This window comes from Macrotis lagotis, chromosome X (genome assembly GCF_037893015.1).
Source record: "Macrotis lagotis isolate mMagLag1 chromosome X, bilby.v1.9.chrom.fasta, whole genome shotgun sequence".
NCBI lineage: Eukaryota > Metazoa > Chordata > Mammalia > Peramelemorphia > Peramelidae > Macrotis > Macrotis lagotis.
This window is the reverse complement of record NC_133666.1, coordinates 538,350,910-538,375,960: the sequence shown is the minus strand read 5'-3', so window position 1 is coordinate 538,375,960 and position 25,051 is coordinate 538,350,910. Positions and strand designations below refer to the sequence as shown.

At 32.0% G+C, this 25,051-nt stretch overlaps 1 protein-coding gene across 1 annotated transcript in view; it reads right to left on the bottom strand.

Annotated features, from left to right (window-relative positions):
* Nucleotides 1-25,051, bottom strand: part of CNBD1 (cyclic nucleotide binding domain containing 1) — a 568,311-nt gene that overhangs the window by 123,717 nt on the left and 419,543 nt on the right. Inside the window, exons 6-7 of the mRNA XM_074206508.1 lie at nucleotides 19,108-19,217; nucleotides 16,430-16,580 (exon numbers count right to left, since the gene is read on the bottom strand). Coding sequence (XP_074062609.1) covers nucleotides 16,430-16,580; nucleotides 19,108-19,217 — 261 coding nt within the window. The remainder of the gene's footprint in view (nucleotides 1-16,429; nucleotides 16,581-19,107; nucleotides 19,218-25,051) is intronic.

Sequence of the window (25,051 nt, the reverse complement as noted above, 5' to 3'; positions counted from 1 at the left end):
GATCAGTCAGTCACAGTTGGAAAGCATGTAACTTGGCTCTAACTTGGAGATGTCCTCTTGGAGAATGGACAACAACCAACCAATTCTTACTTCCAAATAATCTTATTAAGTAGTTCTAGAAAACAGTTGATATTGCTGACCCAGTGGGTGAATTGAGCATTTGAAATGAAGCAAAATGGTAAAACTCAGAAACTATAAATGGTATAGGATGCTGGAATTGGAACTGTAAGGGAAATTAGGAAATGGTTAGCATTGGTTCTAAAAAATGTTTAGGGACAGGTAGGTGATGTAGTGGATTGAGCACTGGTCCTGGAGTCAGGAGGACCTGAGTTCAAATTCAGTCTCAAACACTTAATAATTGCCTAGCTGTGTGACCTTAAGCAAGTCACTTAACCCCATTGCCTTAAATAAGTAAAATTTGAAAAAAAAGTTCTAAAAATGTTTCTTTCAAGGAGAAAGAAGCTTTTTTAAAGTATTTTATTTATTTTTACACCTACATGCAATGGTAGCTTTCAACAATCATTTTTGGCAAGGTTTTGAGTTTCACTTTTTTCTTCCTCCCTTCTTTCCCTCCTTTTCCTCTAACAAAAAAGCAATCTAATATAGTCTCTCTCTCTCTCTCTCTCTCTCTCTCTCTCTCTATATATATATATATATATATATATATATATATATATATATATATTAGATATAGATATAGATATAGATGTAGATATAGATGTAGATGTAGATGTAGATGTAGATATAGATGATATAGATATATAGATATGTGTGTGATGATAAACATAAATCCTCATTAATCATGTTGTAAAGAAAGAATCAAATTAAAATAGGAGATAAAGTAGAGAGAAAAATATAACACATATGACAACTTTTAAAAATTGAAGACAGTAATCTTTGGACTGCATTTAAACTCTATAATTCCTTCACTGGATATGGATGGTATTTTCTATCATGTCTTTTAAAATTGTCTGAAACATTTTAGAAAGTGCAGTATTGAGTTTCTAGGTGCTAGTTTGGTTTTTTTGGTCATCCCCTTTATTAATTTATTGACCCTACTTATCCTACACTGTGACCCAAGTTTTTAAGGTCAACAGATTGGATGGAGGATTAAAAATTTAACTTTTCAGAGGAATCTGTGGAAGCCTACCATACAACTTTTGATAGTGATAAAATAGTAGCCTCATCACTACAGGTGAATGTCTTTCAATAGCACTCATGAGAAACTATGCAAAAAATGTTTTCTTTAGTTACTAATTGTTACTAATTTGTTTTAGCACAATAAATCCAGTTATTATCTTTTCTGACTTCTCAGGCTGTTTATTTGAAATCTAACATTTGTCCCATGATCCAGTCATGAGAGCCATAGTTTGGATCAACATTTATAGAAAATCCATTTTTTATTGAATTGAATCTTCTTAATCTCTATCAGGGCTCATATACATTGTATCGACCTGTGACTTCAGAATATAGTAGATAATGAGTAATAATTGACTTGAAGATATACCATTGACAAACAACTATATGCCAGAGATCAAGGGAAATTATGTAAGTGATCATGAACTATATTGTACTAGATTGTCACTAGACTGATTCTGAGTGTTACATTTATAAAATAAAACACATTTTAACAAAAACAACCTCGGAAAGGGAACTTGGAGTCATTATGGAATCCACTGTCTAAAAATATTAGCCAAAGCCTAATAATCTTTTTTTTTGCTTATTAAATTGGATAGCTATTTACAACCAAAATGTGTTCAAATCACTTAAACTCTCTGATTCCTAAATGAGGTTGGGGCTGGATGTTCTTTAAGTTTCCTTCAATTTCAAAATATAGCATTCTTCTAATTCCATGAAGAGGTCGGTGGAATGGGAGGAAAAGAAAGAGAATATAGCACCTACATTATGCAGATACTGTGCTAGGCATTTTATAAATATTGATCCTAACAACCATTCTTGGGGGGTAGGTGTTATTATTATCACCTCCAATTTATAGTCTAGGCAATTGAAGTCAACAATTATAAAAGTTGCCTGGGTCACACAATTAGTAAGTGACTCAGACTAAATTTTAACTCATGTCTTCCTGCCTCCAGGATGATCATTCCATCCAATGTGCCACTTTAATATTTTCCTCCTATATTTCTGTCAATAGGTGTATCTAGGTAACTCAGTGTATTCCAGGCAGACTCAACTTCAAATCTAAGTTCAAATCTGGTTTCATATGTGATTTTGGGTAAGTCATTTAAACCTAGATGCTTCAGTTTCCTTATCTGTAAAATCTGGAGAAGGAAATGGCAAACCACTCCAGTATCTTTGGCAAGAAAACATGAATAGGGTCACAAAGAGTTGAAAATAACTAAAACAACTGAACAAAAAAAAAGAAAATTCCTATCAATAGTTTTCTATACTATGATGATTGCCCATTTCTTTGCCCATGCCCCATATACAAACATATACACATATAAAAGACCCTTTAATTACATGTATACCTCATTCTTTCTTAGAAGTCATCATAGCTATGTTGTAAGAGTATTTTATAATGGAGTAATATTGGTTCTAGCATTGTATTTTTCTTTGTGTTTTTGATAGAATTTAATACCTGGTCATGATTATGGAGTGGATGAAAGAAAACTAGAATAGGAGTCAGAAGAACCAAATTCAAGCTCTACCTCTACCATTACTAGCCTTTGGCCTAGTAAATCATCCCACTCTTCTGAAACTTAGTTTTGCTCTGTACAATGAAAATGATAATATTTACAAATCTAACTCACACTTATTAAATTGTAAAATGAAATATACAAAACTTTACTAATAAAATGTAATTAATAGTATTTTAATGAGGACTCTCACATAGTTCTTCATTTATATTTCTCCACAGACACATATTCTTGGGAGTATTATAATTGTATATCTCTGTATATCTACCTCATCCCCAAAATTGTATTGTAAGTTCCTCAAGGGCAAAAAGTTCTGTTTTTTTCATGATGCAACTATTATAGTCAATGTACATAAAAAACCTTTGGTATGTACATTAAATTATTCTCAATTGTAAACAATTAAGAATAGATTGCATAAAGCATAAAATTATGCTATTTCTACTTACAGTTAACATAGAGTAGTGAGTTTATTAAAAATTCCAAAGTCTCATGATGTTTTAGTGTGGGTAGTCCCCGATTTTTATTTCAATAGGATGGAATGACTCTTTGTGAGCTTTGCTCATTCATTTTTACAGGAGGACTGAGATAAGGAAATGATTAGTTAGCAATCCCTAAATTTGCTTAGCTTCCCATAATGAATTCTTTAAATCTAACTCAGCTGTTCTTCAGATACTGGACATGCAGTTCATCATCTGACCTGCACCTGAAACCTTTCCAATTTGGCAGTTGTGCCAGCACTTAACTTCTTTGGCATCGCCTTTGAGAAGGCAAGGTCACCTCTAATAGACATCAAAGGCATCAAAGGAGGACTTTTATGTAGGACATTTTGGTAGAGGGACTCTGTGCCTGACCAGTGACTCCTTGAGTCATAACAATAAAATCACCAGCCCAGGTCCCATTATTATCCCATTACAAGCATAAGGGTACTTTTGAACATCAGAGAATATTACAACATTATCCATTGGGCTACCTGTATACATAAGTTTTTAAAAAGAATTCAGAAGATATTTAAAAATCCTGGATAAATTGTATTATTTTTAATATGCATGGGGCAGCTAGGTGGTTCAACAGATAGCATACTGGTTCTAAAATAAGAAGAACATTCAAATATGACCTCACTAAATCATTATTGAATATATAAAATTAAAAATAAAATTCAGGAAACATAGATGTCCTTAATTATATAACTAGTACAAATGACAGAAATGATGCTGAAGCAAGAGATATTAGCAAATATATTTAGTTAAAAAAAGTCATTTTTATAGGAGGCAAACAGTGCCTTCATGATCATAAGACATGTAACTTGGTCTCTATCTTATATACTCTGTGGTATAATTTGAGAAAGGTAATAAGTAGATGTTTATTAGGCTAAGGTAGTAGACATAGAGCTGGATTTATAGTAAAAAAAAAAAAAAAGGCCAAAATCAAGGCAAGCAACTGACAGCCAAGTTGACTGCGGGACAGTGGGAAAGCCATATAACACTTGTGACTCAGGCAAATCTCCAATCCTTTAAGTTGCAGAGCAGGTTCAGATCTAGATTAAAAGGGAAAATTTTCTCAGTGGGAATTTCTTATAATGTTAAAATTACAGATCCATTTTTAAAAATGTAGACTTCTGAAAACTTGTGTCAGTTAAAAATATAAGTTAAAATTAGTTTCTTAAAATATATGTACCATAAACAATCACCTAAGTGAATATAATGGGAAATTTTAGTAAGAAAAATAAAAGTTTTGTTTTATGTTGAATCGGTATACAATTAAACTGTCATCTTGGAGTATGGTATACTGGTTGGGTAATCTCATCGAACTCTTTTTCTCTACCTCTCTTTATATTTGTCATACAAACTTTGAAACAAAAGAAAATCACTTTATAGACCCCAAACTAACAATAATGAATCTAATGTTGTGCTTCACTAGAGCAGAAAAGTGAGATGCTGTATATTCTTCCTAGGTTTTGATTTGGTAAGTTTTAATGGACTTAGGGGGAAATTATCCTGCCTTCTCTCTCCCATTTCTGAGAATGGGAATGGCTGTTTTGGAATCTTTTCTTGGACATTTTAGAGAAGACTTGAGTTTAGAAAATGGCTAATTCAGGCAAAATTGGATGACTACATCCCTAGTTATTTTGCTCCAAACTCTCTCACTGACCACCCTCAATACCCAAAGGCAAGATTTTTCAACTGTGTGACTGGAACAATTACAGAGCAGGTAAAGTACCTTCTCCTCTGTGGGGTCATTTTATTATTCCTCCCCATTTTTCAGCCTCCCCATTCCACCTTTTAAGTATTTTCTCTTACACATAAACAGAAATTAATGGATAGGAATATATTTATGTTAATTGGAAAAAATATAAGTATTTCAAGAATTGTCATTTAGTAAATCTTTGCTAAAATATATTTTCATATTAATGTGAAGGATTTCAACACAAGACAAAAAATAAATAGCTGCTTTCTTTTAGAATATAAAGTATTTGTTTTCTTATAATCCTATGTTGATGTTTTTTGAAATACACAGCTCTATATTGTTAAATGATTTTAAAAATAGCAAGAAAATTAAAAGAATAAAAAAATCACTGATCAGTCTGTTCAATATGTAACAGCTCAATATAGTCATTTGTTCAGAGTAAAATTTTCTAGTTTCACTCATCCCCAGTAGGTAATATTAAATTTAAATATTTTTAATTTGACCCACATACCTAGAAAACATACCATATGCAAATTGACTTTTATTAATAAGAACAACTATAATTATTACTCTAACAGTTATGCAGTACTTAATGATTGATCTTACAACTACTCTGTGAGGAAGGAATTGATTTACTGAGAATGAGAGGGTGAACATTATTGCTTTAAGGAGAAAAGATAAGGTTCCAAAAAGGGTTCTTAGAAATGTGATAAAGTCAATCATTCAAAAGATCATAATTGCACACGTGGAAATGTTCTTTCTTTTTCTTTTGTAATTAAGTTTAAAATAAGCAAAAAATTTACAAACAAAAAAAATCAGAAGTCATTAAGTGTACATTGTGTTAGATCTTGAGAATACAAAGAAAATTGAATTATCTCCTTCCCACAGGGAGCATACATTGGATTGGGCACCTAGGACCCCAATTAGTATGACTAATGAACCTCCCTGAAGTGGTAACATATTCAAAAAGACACTAATCAAAGGTATAATTATGTAAATTTCAGTAATTAGTTCTAGCTCAATGGAATGAAGAGGCCAAATTTGAATAAAGGGACCATTTAAGGAGATTCATCATTTTTTAGTGAATACTCAGGCCACACACACACACACACACACACACACACACACACACACACACCACAGATATGTATGTTTATATGGATGTATATGTGTGTATGCATATAAATGAATACAGAGTAGACAAGATCAATTTGTAAGTTGGGTATGGGTCCACTGTTTGAAAAAAACTGGGAAAAGTCTTGAATAGTTGTTAGGTACTTTTTTTTAAATCTTACTATTTTTCCCTGAATTATTGTAGAAATATTTTTTTATAAAATTTTCTCCCTTCTCTCCCTCCTCTCCAAGGCAGGAAGCAATTTTTTAAAGGTTATACATGCTCAGTCATATTAAACATATTTCCATATTAGTAATGTTGTGAAAGAAGAATCAGTACAAAAAGGGAAAATAAACAAAAAAACCCACAAATTTTAAAAACTGAAAATAGTATGCTTCATTCAGACTCCATAGTTCTTTTTCTGAATGTGGATGGTATTTTCCACCACAAATGTTTTAGAATTGTCTTTGATCATTATATTGTTGAGAAGACCTAAGCCTGGCATAGGTAATCATCTCACAGTGTACAAAATTCTCCTGGTTCTGCTCACTTCACTCAGCATCAGTTTATGTTAGTCTCTGCAGGTTTCTTTTCTGAAATCAATCTGCTCATCATTTCTTACAGAACATAAAGAATGTATCTTATAGATTCATTATATTCATATACCACAACTTGTTCAGCCATTCCCCATTAGATGGATATTCCCTCAATTTCCAGTTCTTCACCACCACAAAAGAGTTGCTTTAAATATTTTTGTATATGTGGGTCCTTTCCCCTTTTAATAATCTCTTTGGGATGCAGACCTAGTAGGAGTATTGCTGGATCTAAGGGTATATATAGTTTTATTGTCATTTGGGCATAATTCCAAGAACAGTTGGATCAGCTCACAATTCCACCAACAGTAAGTTAGTGTCCCAGTTTTCCCACAACCTCTCCAACAAATGTATATTATCCTCTTGACCTTGGAACTGTGACTGGGCCCCTTTTCCATTGTGAAGACAGCAAAGAATGTAAAGAGGCAGGAAAGGAAAGGGAAAGAGAGAAAGAAAAGGAAGGGGGGACGGAAGGAAAGAATGTTTATTTGACTTCTTTGTAGTTATTTTGTTAGTGTTGATGTTTTACACATGGTTGTTTCCATGCTATCATCTATATTAGACTGTGAGCATCTTGAAAGAAGGAATATTGGGGGGGGTTGCTGGGAATGGGAAAGGATTTCTTTTTATTCCCCACAGCTTACTTTAGTGCCTGGGTTGTAGATTCTTAGTAAAAAGTTCTTGTTTGTTAAACGGTGGGGAAAAAGAAGATATTTATAATAGAAATTCACATTTTTCCTCTCACCTCTACATGTGGAAGTGCTCATTGTAGTTGATGTTTGTGAAGTTCAGAATTTTTTTTATAAGAGTCAAGGATGACCTTAAGGATTGCAAATCTAGAAGACCAGAAGGTTAGTAGTGACCTTGACAGAAACAGGGTGAGTTCTGCTTTAGACATGTTGAGTTTGAGATATCTATGTGATATGCATCAGTAAATGTCTAATTAATTGGCAGCTGGTGATAAATGACTGGAGCTCAATAGAACAACTAGAGCTGAGAAATTAGATAGGTGCCATTTGCACAGTCATGATAATTAAGCTCATGAAAGTTGATGAGATCATCAAAGCAGAGAAAATAAAGAAGGGAATAAGACCAAAATAGAGACTCAGCATACTCACAGTTAGGTAGCAGAATATGGCTGATGTTAAAGCAAAGGAGACTAAGAGCCAATCAGACAACAGGAGAAAAATTGAAAGAGAATTATGATTATTCATAGAGGAGAAAAGATACAGAAGATCTGTTTAAGAATTTAAGAGTTTAATCTGTTTAAGAGTTTAAGAATCATGAGCAAGAATTTGCCAATTAAGACAACATTGGTATCTTTAAGGAAAGCAGTTTCAATTGAGAAGCAAAAGTAGAGAAACTGGAAGGAGGAAAGGTATGGGATGAGAGCTTAAGGGAAAAATAAGCTCAAATAGATGTTTTTTGTTTAATTTTTTTTAAAGTAAAGGATTACTTGAACATGTTGGTTGACAACAAGGAAGGAAATAGTATACAGGGTAAAGCTTGAAGATTAAAGACTCATGATTATTGGAAGATCTATCTGTTAAAGGAGATTAAAAAGGATATGATCAAGTATACACTTAGAGGAGCTGGGCTTTCGTAAGCAGAAAGGTCCATCAAAGATGGAAATAAAGGAAAAAATAGACAATAATAACAGAAGCTTCTGACATATAGAGTAGAGTAAAAAGAACCCCTAAAAGAATGACCTCTATTTTCTGAATAACATATGAGTCAGTTTAGGGAGACTAATAGATACCAAAAACTCACCTAAAGAATACAGAATCATATCAATTAGTAATGAAAAACAGAATTTCTTTGCAGCTGTGAGTGTCCTCTGAGGTTCAATAGTAGAAATCTATATTTCATTTTCTACTTCTAGAAAGCCTAAGAAGAAGTTGGAATCTGAGTCAAAGATCTGAATAAGTAAATTATTGTCCAGACACTAAATTTAAAAAAAAAAACACCCAAAAAGGTATTAGATATTTTAGATAGTCCTGTTTGAAACAGAATAAAATGCTCATTGGATGAGTAAGGTATTAAATGATATATAAAAGTAATTTACCCCAAATACTTCCATATATGACATCTATGCATCAATACCATACAGCTGGCCATCTGTCCTCTCACTGTTACCCACACTCATCTTCTCATCTAGAATAGAAGCCCTAGAACAATGAATCTAAAGACCATGCCTCTCTCTGAGGGGAAGAGTTAACCTACTTAATCTTGGAAGTCTGCCCAAGGTCACAATTGTCCTAATTGCTGAATAAATGTAAATCTCCAGATGAAGTTTCAACCCTATCCATCCCAGACATTTTGCCATTGTGTGGATTTAACTCCTTTCCTGATTCTAGTTCACTTTCCATCACTTGTTCTAGGAATAGGAACCATATGAGGACTTAAAGACAGCTATGGGGTAAGAGAATGAGGTTTGAGTCAGGAAGACCTACTACATTCAAATCCAGTCTCAGACATTTATTAACTATATGATCCTTGGCCAAGTCACACAGCTTCAATCTGCTTCAGTTTCCTCAACTATAAAAGCACTTACCTCCCAAAGATGCACTATAAAGAAATTAGCACATTAACTGGTGCATAGTAGTTTAATATTCTCTTCCTCTTTCCCACTTCCATTGCTCCACTCACTATCCCTATGACTCTCCAGATGAAATATCCCTTTTCTAGACATCTGTCCCCTATTTATGTTTTCTTATTATGTAAGCCTCTTGGAGGCAGGAACTGTCTCACTTTTCTATGTGTATCCTCTGTGCCCAGAAAAGTCTTGATACACAATAGATATTTAACAAATGATTTTTTCCATTCCTTCATTTATTTTCTCATTCATCTTTTAAAATAGCTAGTAGTACTTCCAGATTTAAGCATTTAGAGTAAAGCACAGATGCATAAATGCAAAGCAAAGGCAAAAAACATTCTATTTCCATCTTCCCACTATATTGCTTATGCTGTATATATTATTATTATTAGAAAGGATAGGATTGTACCTCTGATTTTGTTAGCATAGGGAACCTTTCTGAGGAAATACCTTCTATTAATATAGATCAGCACTTCTCAGTAATGTAAAGTCTTTGAGAGTTTAATGATGCAATGAGAGTTTAAGCAACTTGCCTTTATTCATTCACAGAGCCAATAAGAATTAGGAAGTCCAGGTCTTCCTGAGTCCCAGACTGGCTTTCTTTTATTTATTTATTCATTCATTCATTAATTTCTTTATTCATTCATTTAATTATTATTTATTCATTTTCTTCATCCATATGCACATGTATATTTTTAAATTACAAAATTTATTTTCACCTTCCCTTCCCACCTCCCTCCCCTCAACAGTGAACCATCAGGTTAACATTGTACATATATATTTTTTGTTTTGGGGGTGGGTCTGGTTTTTGCAAGGCAATGGGGTTAAGTGACTTGCCCAAGGTCAAACAGCTAGGTTATTATTAAATGTCTGCAGTCAAATTTGAACTCAGGTCCTCCTGAACCCAGGGCCAGTGCTCTTTCCACTGCACCATCTAGCTACCCCCATACATATTTTTGATAACCATATTTACAGATTAGTGATTTTGGTATGAGGAATTAAGATTAAGAGAAAGAGATGAATACAATTTTTATAAAGTGTGCATCAGTTTCTGAAGGGTTGATTTTTTGTTTTGTTTTGTCCAGATTGCCTTTCTTTCCACTTTACCATCATTATGAATATCTAATATAATTATGAAATCGTTGGATCACAGACTAACAGAGTTGGATGGAATTTCTGAGATCATCCAATATAAGCTATTATCTGAATAGAAATCTCAATAACTTCTTTGACAAATGATTGTCAAGCCTTTCCTTCAATATCTCAAGGGATCACAACAGTCTGGGGTATCCCATTCTGCTTTGAGATAGTTTGCCTTATTAAACTGTTAGGTTACTTACATCAAAGTAAAATTAATTTCTCTGAAACTTCATCTCATTATTCTCTGCACTCTGGGCAAAAGTCAGACAACCTAGTCCTTCTTCCACATGCCAGTCCTTTAAACATTTGAAGAAAAAGTGTATTTGTCTCTTTTGAGTCTTTTGTCTTTTCATCCTTTTTTTTTTGATTCCCAAGGATCAACAATAATCTACAGTATCAGCCTCATCTGACTACTCATTCAGAGGTCTTTTTATTTTGTCATTTTGTTTTTTTTCTTATTTGTTTCATTTCTAAATAAGCAGAGATTGTGATCATTATCGCCAACTCTATTAACTGTTCCAGATCCTGGTCTCTGAATCCATACCTCAAAATTAACTACAGATACTTCTCTGACTCTGACCCTCACCCACTATGCATCACTCCACTGTTCCTGATGTTATCAGAAATCCATGACGACAGGTGCCGTAACCTCATTCTACTCTGCCTCAGAACTTCAGATAAATTCAGTCCCTTTAAGAGTGAAAAATAAAATTTTCTATCAAGTTCTACAATTCTCTGAATTAAAGCTAGCTTTTAGTCTTTTCCTATTCTCAGTTTAAATCTGTTTGAACAGATTGTTTCTGGTTATATCACATTCTGATGAATTTTGCTTCTTGCTCAGAGTGGCAAAAGAGTAGCCTTTAAAACCAGAAAGTTCTGAGTTCAAGTGCTACCCCTGTGCCAAACTGGCAATACAACCCTGAACAAGTCACTAAAGTTGTCAATGTCCTAGGCAACTCTAAAATTATAAGCTGCAAAAACAGTGGATGGTTACTGGTAGAAAGAGTTTTATATTGGGAGCTCTCCACATCAGTAAAACAGGTAATAAATCTAAACAGAAACACAGGATTTAGATAATGAAAACCTAGGTTTTTCTGTACTCTGCCATTCATTACCATTGTCCCATTGGTTTCTGCAGACATTTACTTCTCTCTGTCTGATGCTCATTTTCAAAATTTTATCCACATTTATAAATCTAGTATTTCACTGCCAAAAAGAAAGAAAATTAATGCTCATAGATAGCATTTTCAGGAACTGTTTTTTTTTAATAGCACTTAAATAAGTCCTGCTTTTAAAAGGAAGGGGGAAAAAAGGATAGCTTAAAAAAAGACTGTCATTTAAATTTGTTATAGCCATTTACCTAAGGATATAGTGGCAATGACCAAGATGATATTTATAACTGTGTAAGAGATTTAAAATTGGCATAATATGTGTGATTTAACAAATGATGCCTCTAGAGATCTTTGGGGATCTTTTAATTGGTTAATGGTACATATTGCAAATAAAATCTGAATTTGTTTAAGTCTTGCTTTAGTGCATGCTTAGTAGATATTTACTGAATTGATTTGGGATATTGGCCACAATATTATTTTATGTTGTAGCCCATGTTTTGTTAACTGCCAAGAAAACCTATAATGATCATTAGCTAAAAATTTTAATTGTGGGAAATTTAATACCTATTTTTAAAAGGTCAGCAACTAGATAACACACACACAGTTCTTTACAGGTTTCTTTTATTATCCAAAGATTTTCAGATATTTTTAGAGAGTAGTCAATATCATAAAAATATCATTGAAATGCAAAAAGACTATACAAATTTTGTTTCCTCCCATAAAAACATATGCAAATAAGCTTTCAGGTGCAACATTGGGCTGGAATAAGAAAGATTTCCTGAGTTTAGATGTGGTCTTTGACACTTAGAGACTATGTGACTTTAAGAAAGTCACATAGGTTAGTTAGGTGGCATAGTGGATAAAGCACCCGCCCTGGAGTCAGGAGTCCCTGAGTTCAAATCTGGCTGCAGACACTTAATAATTACCTCGCTGTGTGGCCTTGGGCAATCCACTTAGCCCCATTTGCCTTGCAAAAACCTAAAAAAAAACAGTCATGTAAAACATGCTTGTCTCTGTTTCCTCATCTGTGAAATGAGCTAGAGAAGGAAATGAGAAAAAGTACCTTTATCTAGTATCTTTATTAAGAAAACTCCAAATAAGGTGAGGAAAGATAAGACATGAGTAAACTACTGAACAACAAATAACTTTCACAAGCAGTTCATTTTTCCTGCTTAAATATGTATATGTAATATTTAAAAAGTTAGAAAGTGGATAAGGTTATTTGAATATAAGTTCTTAAAATGAAAATAACTTACAGATCGATATTTCCATTATAAAGCAATAAAAAGAGCATTTTAATGTGGCAATTGGCAGAAAAGTTTTCAAAAAGAAGAAAAAGAAAAACTTCTCCAGGAGTATATTTCTACCAAGTAAACAATTACATTCTCTCAGTTCCAAGGAGAAAGACTGGCACTGCACAGATACTGATTCTATTGATAAGACCATACACATTTCCTCCGTAACTTCTTACAGTTTCCTCTGCTCTTTTGAGAAACTTGGTACCTTGCTTTTGTCCTTGGGACTCATGACCAAAGATAAAGGATTGAAGAAATTCTTTCCATTGAAAAACTCCTTAACAAATTGTACCAAATGTCACCTTGGAGTTTTCCTTTCTGGAGAGGCAATTTACACTCTTGCTTATTCCTTTTTTGTAATTCACTTTTTCAGTCAGGGATGTTTAATGAATAACAGTGACACTACTTATGCTAGAAAAAAGCCATTCTTTGCCACAACAAAAAAACAGAATTCATTTTAAGGACAAAGGTAGGATTTCAGATCAGAATATAATTAAAATACAGTTGAATCTGTGTTTGTTTTTTGACATTGTTTTTATACTTTTGAAATTAGGTATAAATTTTTTTTAGGTTTTTTCAAGGCAAATGGGGCTAAGTGGATTGCCCAAGGCCACACAGCTAGGTAATTATTAAGTGTCTGCAGCCAGATTTGAACTCAGGGACTCCTGACTCCAGGGCCGGTGCTCTATCCATTGTACCACCTAGGCGCCTCTAAATTTTTTTTTAAAAATGAAATTAGATATAAATGCGGACATTCAACAAGAAAAGTACTCCCACAAAGACTAATCAATAGTCATTAGGGTTAAAAATAGAATTTATATGGCTAAGAAAATCACAGAACCTAATATCCTAGACTTATAACTAGAAGGAATATTAGAGATCCTCTAGAAAGCTAATTTATATCAGAAGTTGAGGATTAGAGAAATTAAATGACTTTTTCAAAATCATATAATTTAAGTGGCAGAGATTTGAACATATCTTCCTATTCCCAAATTCAGATTTTTAGTTTCACTCCATCTCTGTCCAGAAGAATCGTTTTTTATTACCAGGAATACACTTATAAGTGAATAATTGTATTTATAATCCAGTTTTTTAATATTTATGAGTTTGTTTCCATTTTAATTTTAACAGCCAAAGTAGTATCTATTATATAAGGAAATAAGAGATACATATAGCTATTCTCTTTTTGTATTTTATGAGGTAAATTCAAGATTGCATTTTACTATATTTTTTAAAAAAGTAAACAACCTTAGTTAAACTTAAAAACCAATACTTGATGCTTCTTTATTATTGTGGTCATGTAGACATACACAACCGTATTTTAGATCTAAGTAAGACAGCTCCAGTTGAATGAACCATTGTGAAAATTTAGGTGCTTAATGTTAATAACTATATATTCTATAGTGATATATGACTTTCTAAGAACAGAACATATATACACATATATAAACAAACATATTCCATATAGTAAACAGTATATATATATATATATATATATGTATGTGTCTACATATATGTACAAATGTGTTTAAGACATATGTACACATGCTGCATACACACATTCATTTCTTCTTAGATAATCATGTTTATATGTATATGAGAAATATACATATATGTGTGTTTATACATATATATATATTCTACATCATTTTCACCATATTTTCCTAACACCATTGAGACAATAAATCTGATATTAGTAGGAATTCATAAGGTGAATAGTGATTCAAAGGTATAGTGGTTTAGGTTGAAGCTTTTCACTTTAATTTTCATTTACCTAAAGCCTAATTTCCTCATCTCCTTTATTTGCAGCCTTGGTCTATATTAATTTTCAAGGGTTTGTATTTACTGATGACATTAAGAGAAAAATGAATGGATGGAGATGAAAATAGATCACCACAGAAATGACCATGAAGGAGGATTGTCCTTCATATTTAAAGATGCTTCTGATGTCTAATTTCCCATTAAGGTCCAATTACTATTTAATTTTCATTGTTTAGCTTAATTTTTTTCCTCTACCTTTGTAATATCAGGACAAAATGGTGAAACAAGAGCAAATCAATAGATTCAACATCTTTTTTCCTACTCACATATTATGAGAAAATAATGAAGAACCTCATCTCTGTTCAGAAAATGTTTAACTGATTAGGTACACATAAATTCAACTTCTTCATAGCAGAGGCCTCAAGTGAATTTTACATAGTATAAAATTTAAAATATGGTTAAGGTGTTGCAGTCAACAAGAACATATCCCATCCCTCTCTATTCCCTACCTCCCCCCTTTATTTGAATTTCAGTCTGCCAGATGGCAAAGAAGATTTTAATACATACTTGGAAGAAGTACTTTCATGTGTGAAATGCTGATTTATAGAAAACAGTCCAATGTGTCTTGCATCAGTTAACATAATTAGTATAGGCGGGAAATTAATGCATCATGTCAAGAGAGAACATTGCACTGGTAAAATATCACCAGTCCTTCTTTAAAGATTACTTACCTTGAGGGTGTTTACTTTTCTAAATGTTTGAATGTCAAAGAGGGTAATAAAGACAATATTTGGACCCTTTTTTTAATTGCAGAGATAACATGATTATTTAACTGGTTTTTGTATGATTAATCAGAACTAGGCAGAAATGTTGAATAGATTCTTTAAAAAGAGCATTAATATACTTGAAATTACATATGAGCTAATTTAGTCAATTCAAACATCTTTTGTAATCATGATTGCATCATTAAAAGGAAACTCCCACTACTGAAATCTTTCTAAGAATTAGTAAAGAAATTCAGTATGTTACATGAACCACATAAATCCTAAATGCTTTGCTTGGGGTCACACACAGATTGAGTATCTGAAGGGCATTAAGCAGCTATAGGAAACTTGAAATATTTTTATGATATTATTATGTTATTTTGAAATAAATTTTTCAATCTAAATCATTATTAAATTATTTCATAAGCAAATAACTTAAACAAGCTTAAATACTATAACTTGCTCTTTTATTTCACTTTATCCAACTTGATATTTCTATTTTTAGATGAAGTGAGGTCCTGCTAATGTGTTATACATTTGGGCTCCGGCTAGTCACCTTATGATTTTTTTTCAACTTTGGCTACTTTACTTCCTTTGATAATATGTAAAATTTTAAAAAAGAGCAAGACATGCTCCAAGATCCAGTAGATGTGGGATTTCTGACAATGTCATTTTTTTATCTGTATCTCCACTTTCTCTCTTTGAACCCCAGGTAATGATCTTATTCTGATTATGGAACTAGAAAACAATGTTTCAGCTTCTTTGATGTACTCCTAATCCAATTTTGGAGGTTATACATTAACCTTAGGAATACAAAAATATATATTTTCAGGTAATCAGATTATGAGCCCCTAAGAAGTAGCAAGATGCATCTGAAACCTGATATATGAAAGAGAAAAGTAAGTGAATCATATGTTTGCTAGTCATTTTTCTTTTCCTATTGTAATTTTAAACACTTTTTAATTTAATATTTAATTGTTTTTAAATTTATGAATTATTTTAGTTAGTAGTAGTGGGTGGGAAGAGGATATACATTACTTATACTTTGAAAGTATTAACAATTTTATTTAATACATTACCCAAGAACTTAACTAAAGTTCTGTAAAAAAGGATTAAATATGATCTTCCAAATTCAAAAATGTTTCTCTCATATTTGGTAGAATGTTCACCATAAACCTGAAATTAATGAAGTAGATATTAAGCAAAATGTTACTTTGTATATCTTCAGCCTCAATAACTCCCAGTTCAACTTCGGATCCAGTAATGACTGTACATGTGAAAGGTAGTTGAAGAAGTACACTGATCTCACCAAAGGATTCCTTCTCCCGAAGTTCTCCTATAAAAACTCGTCTGTGTTTTTTTGCCTGTTTAAAGGAAACAGGACATTTATATATTTTGTAAAATAATTCAAATACATATCATTAAGAACAATAACAAGTGGTACATATAAAGGGCCTTTAATGTCTGCAAAAGCAATTCTCATGTATTGACATATTCAATCATATGGAAGTGACTGAAGCAAAATTCTAACTCAATTCTACCTGATTTCAGACCTAGAAGTAAGTTAGAATCCTGCTCAGTAACTTAAGTAACCTCTTTCAAGGTTAAGTTTCTTTATCTGCATAATAGCACCACAGGGTTGGCTAAACAGGAGAACTGAATATCTACATTGGACATACCTAGCCAAAAAAAAAAAAAAAAGCAAAAAAAAGACAGATAAAGACATAGCTATAATTGGGTAATTTTATACATATGCATATATACATGTATAAAATTATTTATACACACACACACACACACACACACATATATATATATATATATATATATATATATATGCTCTATAAGAGGGATTATTTTAAAATAAGTCCATGAAATAATTTCAGATGGTCTGTTTACTTGACTTTTAAAATTAATCTGATTAATTCAAATAACAGAATAGTTATGTGCATTATATATACTATATGTGGTTCAATATAGATAATATATAATACTAAAATGTAATTTTATATATATACATATATAATTGAATTATAGACAGATATTTAGTTTTCTATGGATGCTGCAAAGGTGGTTTTAAAGGGTTTGAGAAGTCCAAGCATTTATTTTGGAGACCCTTAAAGAGAAGTTGAAGAAGAAAAGTAAAAACTTTGGCTGGTGCAAAAAAAGGAAAAATAAAGGAAGAGGAGAAACCAAAAGGAAAGAAGAATGAGTAAAAGTGTTACATTGTTACAAAAATGAGAAAATATTATCTGAATAAGAAAGAAGGTGAAAAGGTCAGAGTGGAAGACCCAGACAAGTAGTTTGCCAAAGCAATTTTCCAAGGGGTCTACTATCAAAAAATGATAAATGACCAAGAATCTCACTCATTTCCAAGCACACATGAAGAGCAGAGTTAAATTTGCAATGAGCTTACTATCTATTATGTGATGTTTATATATCTGTCAAAACAAAAACCAAAGATGGTTACTTATGCTCAAAATGTGGATTATCAAGGAAGCAAGGAAGAAGTACTAGAGATAATATGCAAGATGGTTTATTTGAAACAATGGAGAAAGATTGATATAGATGGGGGATATGGTAACATTATCTATTTTAAAATGCACTAATGAGGAAAATCTAGGAATCAGATGTGGGAAACATGATGGAAAGTATTTGAACAGAGGTCAGTGAAAGTAAAGTACATTTTGGACATCATGGATTGAAAGAGAACATGAATATAAAATTAGGAAAATAGATCAAGAGTCTAACAAAGAATAGAAGGGAGGGGGCACTTCAAGTATTTGGACATTTGATAGAACTCATTCTACCTAAATCAAAGTGTTAACAATTTCTTAACTTGGCATAACATTAGTATTTTAATGTGAAAATGGTGAAGGAAGGATAAAACTGGATGACATGCAATTAAAAGCAATCAAAATTAGCTGAATGACAAAATCCAAAAAGTAATCATAAAGGCTTTGATGTCAACTTGGAAGGAGGTCTTCATGGCAGTATTCTAGAGATCTATTCTTTACCCTAATATTATTTAACATTTTTATCCATACTTTGGATAAATCCAAGGATAGCAGGTTCAGTAAATATGTAGATGATGAAAAAGTTGGAGGGTAAGTAGTGTATTGGGTGACAAATAGGGATAAGAAAAGATCTGGATAAGTCTAAAGCATTGGGATGAATCTAATAAGATGAAAATAGAAATAATAAATGAAAATACATTTCAAAAATCAACATCACATTTGCATAACTATACAGTAAGTTGATCTGGCAAATGAGGATTCAGGTTAATTTGAAATAACAATTTCACACTGATGACAGAAAAGTTATTATAATCTCAGCACATTAAGAGAAGCTAGGTTATTGGCAGTTCCACTGAACTCTGTCCTAAACATTTCATTTTAGGACTGACCTCTATGAGAAAGAAGTCACTCAAAGGAAGACAACCAGAATTGTGAAGGAACTTCAGGTCATGTCCAGAACTAAAGATAGTTAACCCTGGAGAAGAAAAGATATGGATAGACGTGACAGCTATCTTCAAATTTGTAGAGGGACATCATGTGGAAGAGTGATAAGACTTTTTTTCTGCATGGTCCTAGAAGCAGAACTGGGAGCAAGAGTTGAAATTGTCAACAGCCAAACTCCAACTTTAGGTAAGGCAGATAGCACCTAACCATTAGAACAGTTCAGAGGGAAAGGAATGTCTTGAGAGATAATGTTTTTTTTTTCCTTCACACAAAGACTTGTTGATTACTGAAACTCTCAATTCTCCCAGGCAACCTAAAAGTTGAACATCATTCAATGATTTGCAATAAGAGAGAGGGAATTTCTCCACTAAGAGTTCCTAATATCAATTAAATCACAGATCCAATTTGTTAAAAAGTTAAAATAACTTACCACTTTTTTATGTTGAGATTTCACAAACCCGATAATTTCTCTGTAAACTTTACAAAATCCAGATTGGATGTAAGCCACAAATGAAATGACCTCACCATCTGTCACCAATACTGCAAAGGATATATATGCATATATAAATCTATTTGAGGAATCATTTTAATTAATACATCATGTCTCTGATAAGCTTACCTATTTGATTCAATGGATACAACTTATTAGGTTCTAGAAGGGTAGCACTTTTAAAATACAAAATGTCTAAAGAAGATATGACTTTTGGATATACTAATTTATTCTATGATATACATTTGTAAGAATCTAAAATATATCATATAAATTGAAAATAATAACCCATGATTAATTCATATATACATATATATATAGTTACCTTACTTCTGAGGAGAATAATAAAAATATTTATGTAATATTTTATTTTATAATTATTATCACCACTTTTAAAGCACTAAAAATTAAAAGATAAAGCCATTTGACCAATGTAGAAAATGTGATTTACTCAGCAGAGAAATCTATATGCTATAAAATAGAATATCTTTTTCCTTCTCTTACTTCAAAACACAACCAATTCAAACCAATGCAAATATATCTATCTATAAATCTATCTATCTTCTATATAAAAACACATGATATAAAGTGCTGTGCTAGATAATAGGAAGTCAGTAACTATAGCTATAGTCACAAATCTTGGACAAAAATATGAAGTTAATTTCAAGGTATAGGCTTTTTTTTCCTTAAAAATCAAATGTATAGGCAGGCATCCAAACTACCTGGTATTCATTAAGAAATAGAGGAATATATCAGTGGATTAGGATCGTTTCAAAAGAAACTGCAATAAATGACTTACAGCAAGCAGCTATTTGACAAACCCAAAGACATCAATTTCTGAGATAAGAACTCAATATTTGACAAAAATTGTTGGGAAAATTGGAAAATAGTATGGCAAAAAATAGGCCCACATCTTACACCCTATACCAAAATAAGAGCAAAATAGATACAGTATTCAGATATAAAGGGCAACACTATAGATCAATTAATGGAACAAGAAATACTTGATCTAGCAGATCTATGGAAAGGGGACAAATTTATGACCAAACAAGAATTAGAGTACATTATATTATAAACTACAAAATGAATGATTTTGACCATATTAAATTAAAAAGGCAAAGAGATAAATAAGAGATAATTTTTATAAAATGTTCATCAGATTCTGAAGGGGTTTTGTTTTGTTTTGCTTTGTTTTCTTTTCTTCCTCTGGATGTAGATAGCATTATTCATAGCCAGTCTAATTTTGAACTGCTAAGATGAGCACCTTCCATCAAATTGATCATCTCACGATGTTCTTGTTAATGTGTATATTGTTCTTTTCATTCATGCTGCCAAAATGAGAAGGAAAGCAGAAAGCTGGGAAACAATCTTCACTACTAGGAGTTCTAATAAAGGTCTCATTTCTAAATATATAGAGAATTGCTTCAAACTTATATGAACACAAATCATTCCCCAAGTGATAAATGATCAAATGATATGAATGTTTTCAAAGGAAGAAATTAAAGCTACATATAATCATATGAAAAATGCTCCAAATCATTATTGATTAGAGAAATGAAAATTAAAACAACCATGAGGTAACAACTCACACCAATCAGATTGGCCAAGATGGGAAAAAGGGAAAATGATCAATGTTGGAAAGGTCATGGGAAGATTGGGACATTGTGGCATTGCTGGTAGAGTTGTGAACCGATCCAACTATTCTGAAGAGTATTATGGAACTATGCCAAAAAAGCAATAAAAAATATTGATTCTCTTTGACCTAGCAATTACAATTCTAGGCCTAAATCCAGAAGAAATAATAAAAAATGGGAAAGGTCTCACAGGTTCCAAAATATTCATAGAAGCTCTTTTTGTAGTAGCAAGGAACTGGAAATTGAGGGGATGCCATCAATTGGGGAATGGCTAAACAAATCATGGTGCATGAATACTATGGAATATTATTGTTATATAAGAAACAATAAATTGTCATACTCTAGAGAAGCATGGAATGAGTTACAGGATCAGATGTTGAATAAAAGGAGTAGAATGAAAAGAACAATGTACACATTAACAAGAACATCGTGAGATGATCAATTTGATGGAAGGTGCTCATCTTAGCAGTTCAAAATTAGACTGGCTATGAACAATGCTATCTACACCCAAAGGAAGAAAAGAAAACAAAGCAAAACAAAACAAAACCCCTTCAGAATCTGATGAACATTTTATAAAAATTATCTCTTATTTATCTTTCCCTTAATTCTAATTCCTCATACCAAAAATGACAACTATGTAAATAAGTTTATCAAAAATACATATGTACAATGTTATCCTGCTCACTTCTGTGGGGAGAGGGGATGGAAAGTGAGGGGGAAGGAAATTTTATAACTTAATATGCATATACATATGGATGAATTTTGAAAAAACTTTCATGACATGTATTTGGAAAAATTAAATATAAATAAAAAAGAATCAAAGGTATATATGGTGCAGCTGGGTGGTGCAGTGGATAGAGCACAGGAACAGAGTTCAAATCCAGTCTCATATAGTTAATAAGCACTTAATGACCTTGGATAAGTCACTTAAACCCATTTCCTTGCAAAAAAGAAAAGGAAAAAATAATATCAAAAGTATATCCATTATGTTCCTTTAGAATGCTTCCCATAATTTGGTTGAGAACAACTTTAAAAGAGGAAGGCAAAGGGTTGTTTCTGTGCATATCAATGAGTTGTGTGTCAAATATTTATTTCACAATGTAAAAGTGCACATCAGTAATTATTATAGAAAGCAATTATTGATTATATATAATATATATATAATGACAAAGTAGCTAGGGAACAGTATAACTATTAAAATTAAAACATAAAACAATTATAGAAATAAGATTAAAAAGACCAAGAAAACAATGGTTAATCTTCAGGATTTTACCACTACTAACAATCAGAGTAATTAGGCATAATGAATAAGAAGAAATTTTTAAAGATAAGTCAAATGAAACTTCAATTACTGTTCACACATTTGTAAGTGTAGTTGTCCATTGATACTTCTTTGATCTTCAGCTCTCAGAATTTTTTTAACTTCAAAAATTCCTCTTACTTTTTGACTAATGCATTTTATCTTACATCTTGTTAGCCTATACATTAAGTGAACTATTTTAACATTTTAGTCATGATCATTCATAAATATGATATGATTATAAGAATTTGGTTGTAAGTATTTCTCATGCATACCTTACCACTCATGTAGACTATAAATCAAAAGGTATCCAGAACATTTTGGAAGTTTAGTCAGAGGGACCTGTGTATATTCATACATGCATATAAATATATTACATGTTTAAAATATATTACAAAAGTTTAAAAATGTCTACATTTATATGAACTTATTTATTTTCAATGTGAGAGAATCTTTTCTATGATAAGATATGATAAGAACTACTGACTGACATTTTAAAAGGTGAACACATTAAAAAGTGAGAAGATTTATTGGGAATTTATATTGATTGGGTTTGAGTGGGTGGGGAGAATTCCAAGAAGCATGTATCATCTATGTGTATGTGAATTATATGTGTACATGCATGCATGCATACAGACAAAGATATATATTACTTAAATGGATCTCTGATATTATGAACTTGATAGTTTCCTACAATCCATCCATATCTAACTATTCTATGTGTTTATCTTGTACATGTTCTTCCAAAAGTTCATCCATTCACATCTATCATGCTAGAGACCTTCCTTACTTTCCCACTGAAATGGTTAGTAGTAAATTCTGTGAACTTTTCATCTCTTGCTCTTGACATATGACCAATACACCTTCCTTTCTTATCAAACAAGTCCTTGAGGAAAAACTATTTTTGTTCTTCAGTTTCCTACATGTTATATATTGCCCACACTCACCTTTTCATTTTTCTCTCTATTTTTAATTCTTTGTAGGTTGCAGTATAACAACCAAACAATATTATTACTGAAAAGGTGGGTCTTCACTTTGATTAGAAATGTGAGTCAGTAAAAGACCTTGGCACTTTTTCTTGCCTACCAGTCCTCTCTTTTCAACTATGGATTATAATCATTGTCCATCTGTATTGTACATCCCAGTTCATTAGCTTGCAAAGCAGTGAGAGCCTTCTTGTAAAAGTGAGGTTAAAATAATGGAATGGCATCATTATATAATTACAGATCAGTTCAATAAAATCAAATAATTTTAAAATTTGGCCCTGCTCTCCCTTAACCATCTTTTTATATCTGATTGTCTTCTATTTACTTTACTATACAGAGACATTGGTCACCTTCTTATACCTCTCACATCTCCTGACTCCATGTATTTTCACTGACTCTATCCCCATGCCTGGAATTCTCTTCCTCCTCCTATGCTGACTGAATTTCCTGTCTTCCTTAAAGTTTCAAGTAAAATCTCATCTTCTATAATAAATCCCCCATGATGCTCCTTAATGCTAATGACTTTCCTTAGTTTACTCTCTCAAATTTTTTTCTGTATATGTCTTATTAATCACATACTTATTTCATGTTGTCTCCTCATTAGATTCTGAGGTTTTGGGGAAAAGAGACCTGTTTTTGCTGTTCTTTGTATTCCTAGTACAGGAATAGCTAGATCATTGCAAACAATGTAAGTATTATTCTGTTAGAAAATTTGGAACATGGTTCTTTTTGCCTGGAAAATATTCAAAGGTTTCTTATTTAAAAGTCTTATATGCTACTAGTTTAAATTAATTTACCATTTACTTTTTTTAAAGATTTTTTAGAAACATAGTTTGCCACAAATAACATTTAACTTCCTCATATCTGCAAATTCTGAAGAGATCTAAAAGATTAATTGAGCCATCTGAGTGATCATCAGCAACATATAAAATATGTCAATATCAAAGTCATTATGTTTATTTGTCTACTCTTTATCATGAACGTCAATTGGCAAACAGGGCTTTGAGAATGGTACTTAATGTGCTAAAAGCATAAAAATATGAAAACTCATTCTATGAAGACAATGAGGGATTAAGAATGCTTCCCACGATAAAAGAATTATAAAGTATGACTATATGCAAAATGTCTCCAGAGTAATTTTGACTAGCCAGCTCCTAGTCTTGGTAAAACTTAAGTGAACAAAATTGATCTTCATATGGCTTTCCATTTCATTTGGGCAGGAGGGGTACTGGAGGGATGGGGAGAATTTGGAACTGAAAACAAAAAATTAAAAAATACAATAGAATGTTAAAAAATATGTTGATCTATAATATCCCTTTCCTTCTTCTGGTGTTTCTCAGTTCCTTGTATTCCTATCCCCTATATCATATTCCCTAGGTCTCTTATGCTGTATTCTTTATCTTTGTAACTATGATTGCCAGCATAAATATTCCATTTTCAGTTTATCAAGATGTCAATGTACATATCAGTAGTAAAAGCAACAGAAACCATATGATTATCTCAAAAGGATGAAAAAGACTTTGATAAAAATATAACAACCATTCTTATTAAAACTCTAGAAAGTTTAGGAATGAATGGATTTTTCCTTAAAATAATAAATAGAATCTATGTAACACCATCAACAAATATTACATTTAATGAGAATAAACTCAGAGTATTTCCAGTAAATTCAGCAGTGAAACAAAGATGCCTATTATCACCATTACTATTCAATATAGTATTAGAAATGTTAGCAGTAAGAGAAGAAAAATAATTTGAAGGAATCAGAACTGCCAATAAGGAAGCAAAATTTTCACTCTTTGCAGTATTTGAACTCAGATCTTCATAACTCCAGAACCAGTCTTCTATCCATGGCACCTTGTAGCTAACTCTAAGTTAAATGTTCTGAACCTCGGTTTTACCCTCTGAATAAAAAAAAAGGATTGAATTTGATGATCTCTAATATCTCCTCTAGCTGAATTGTC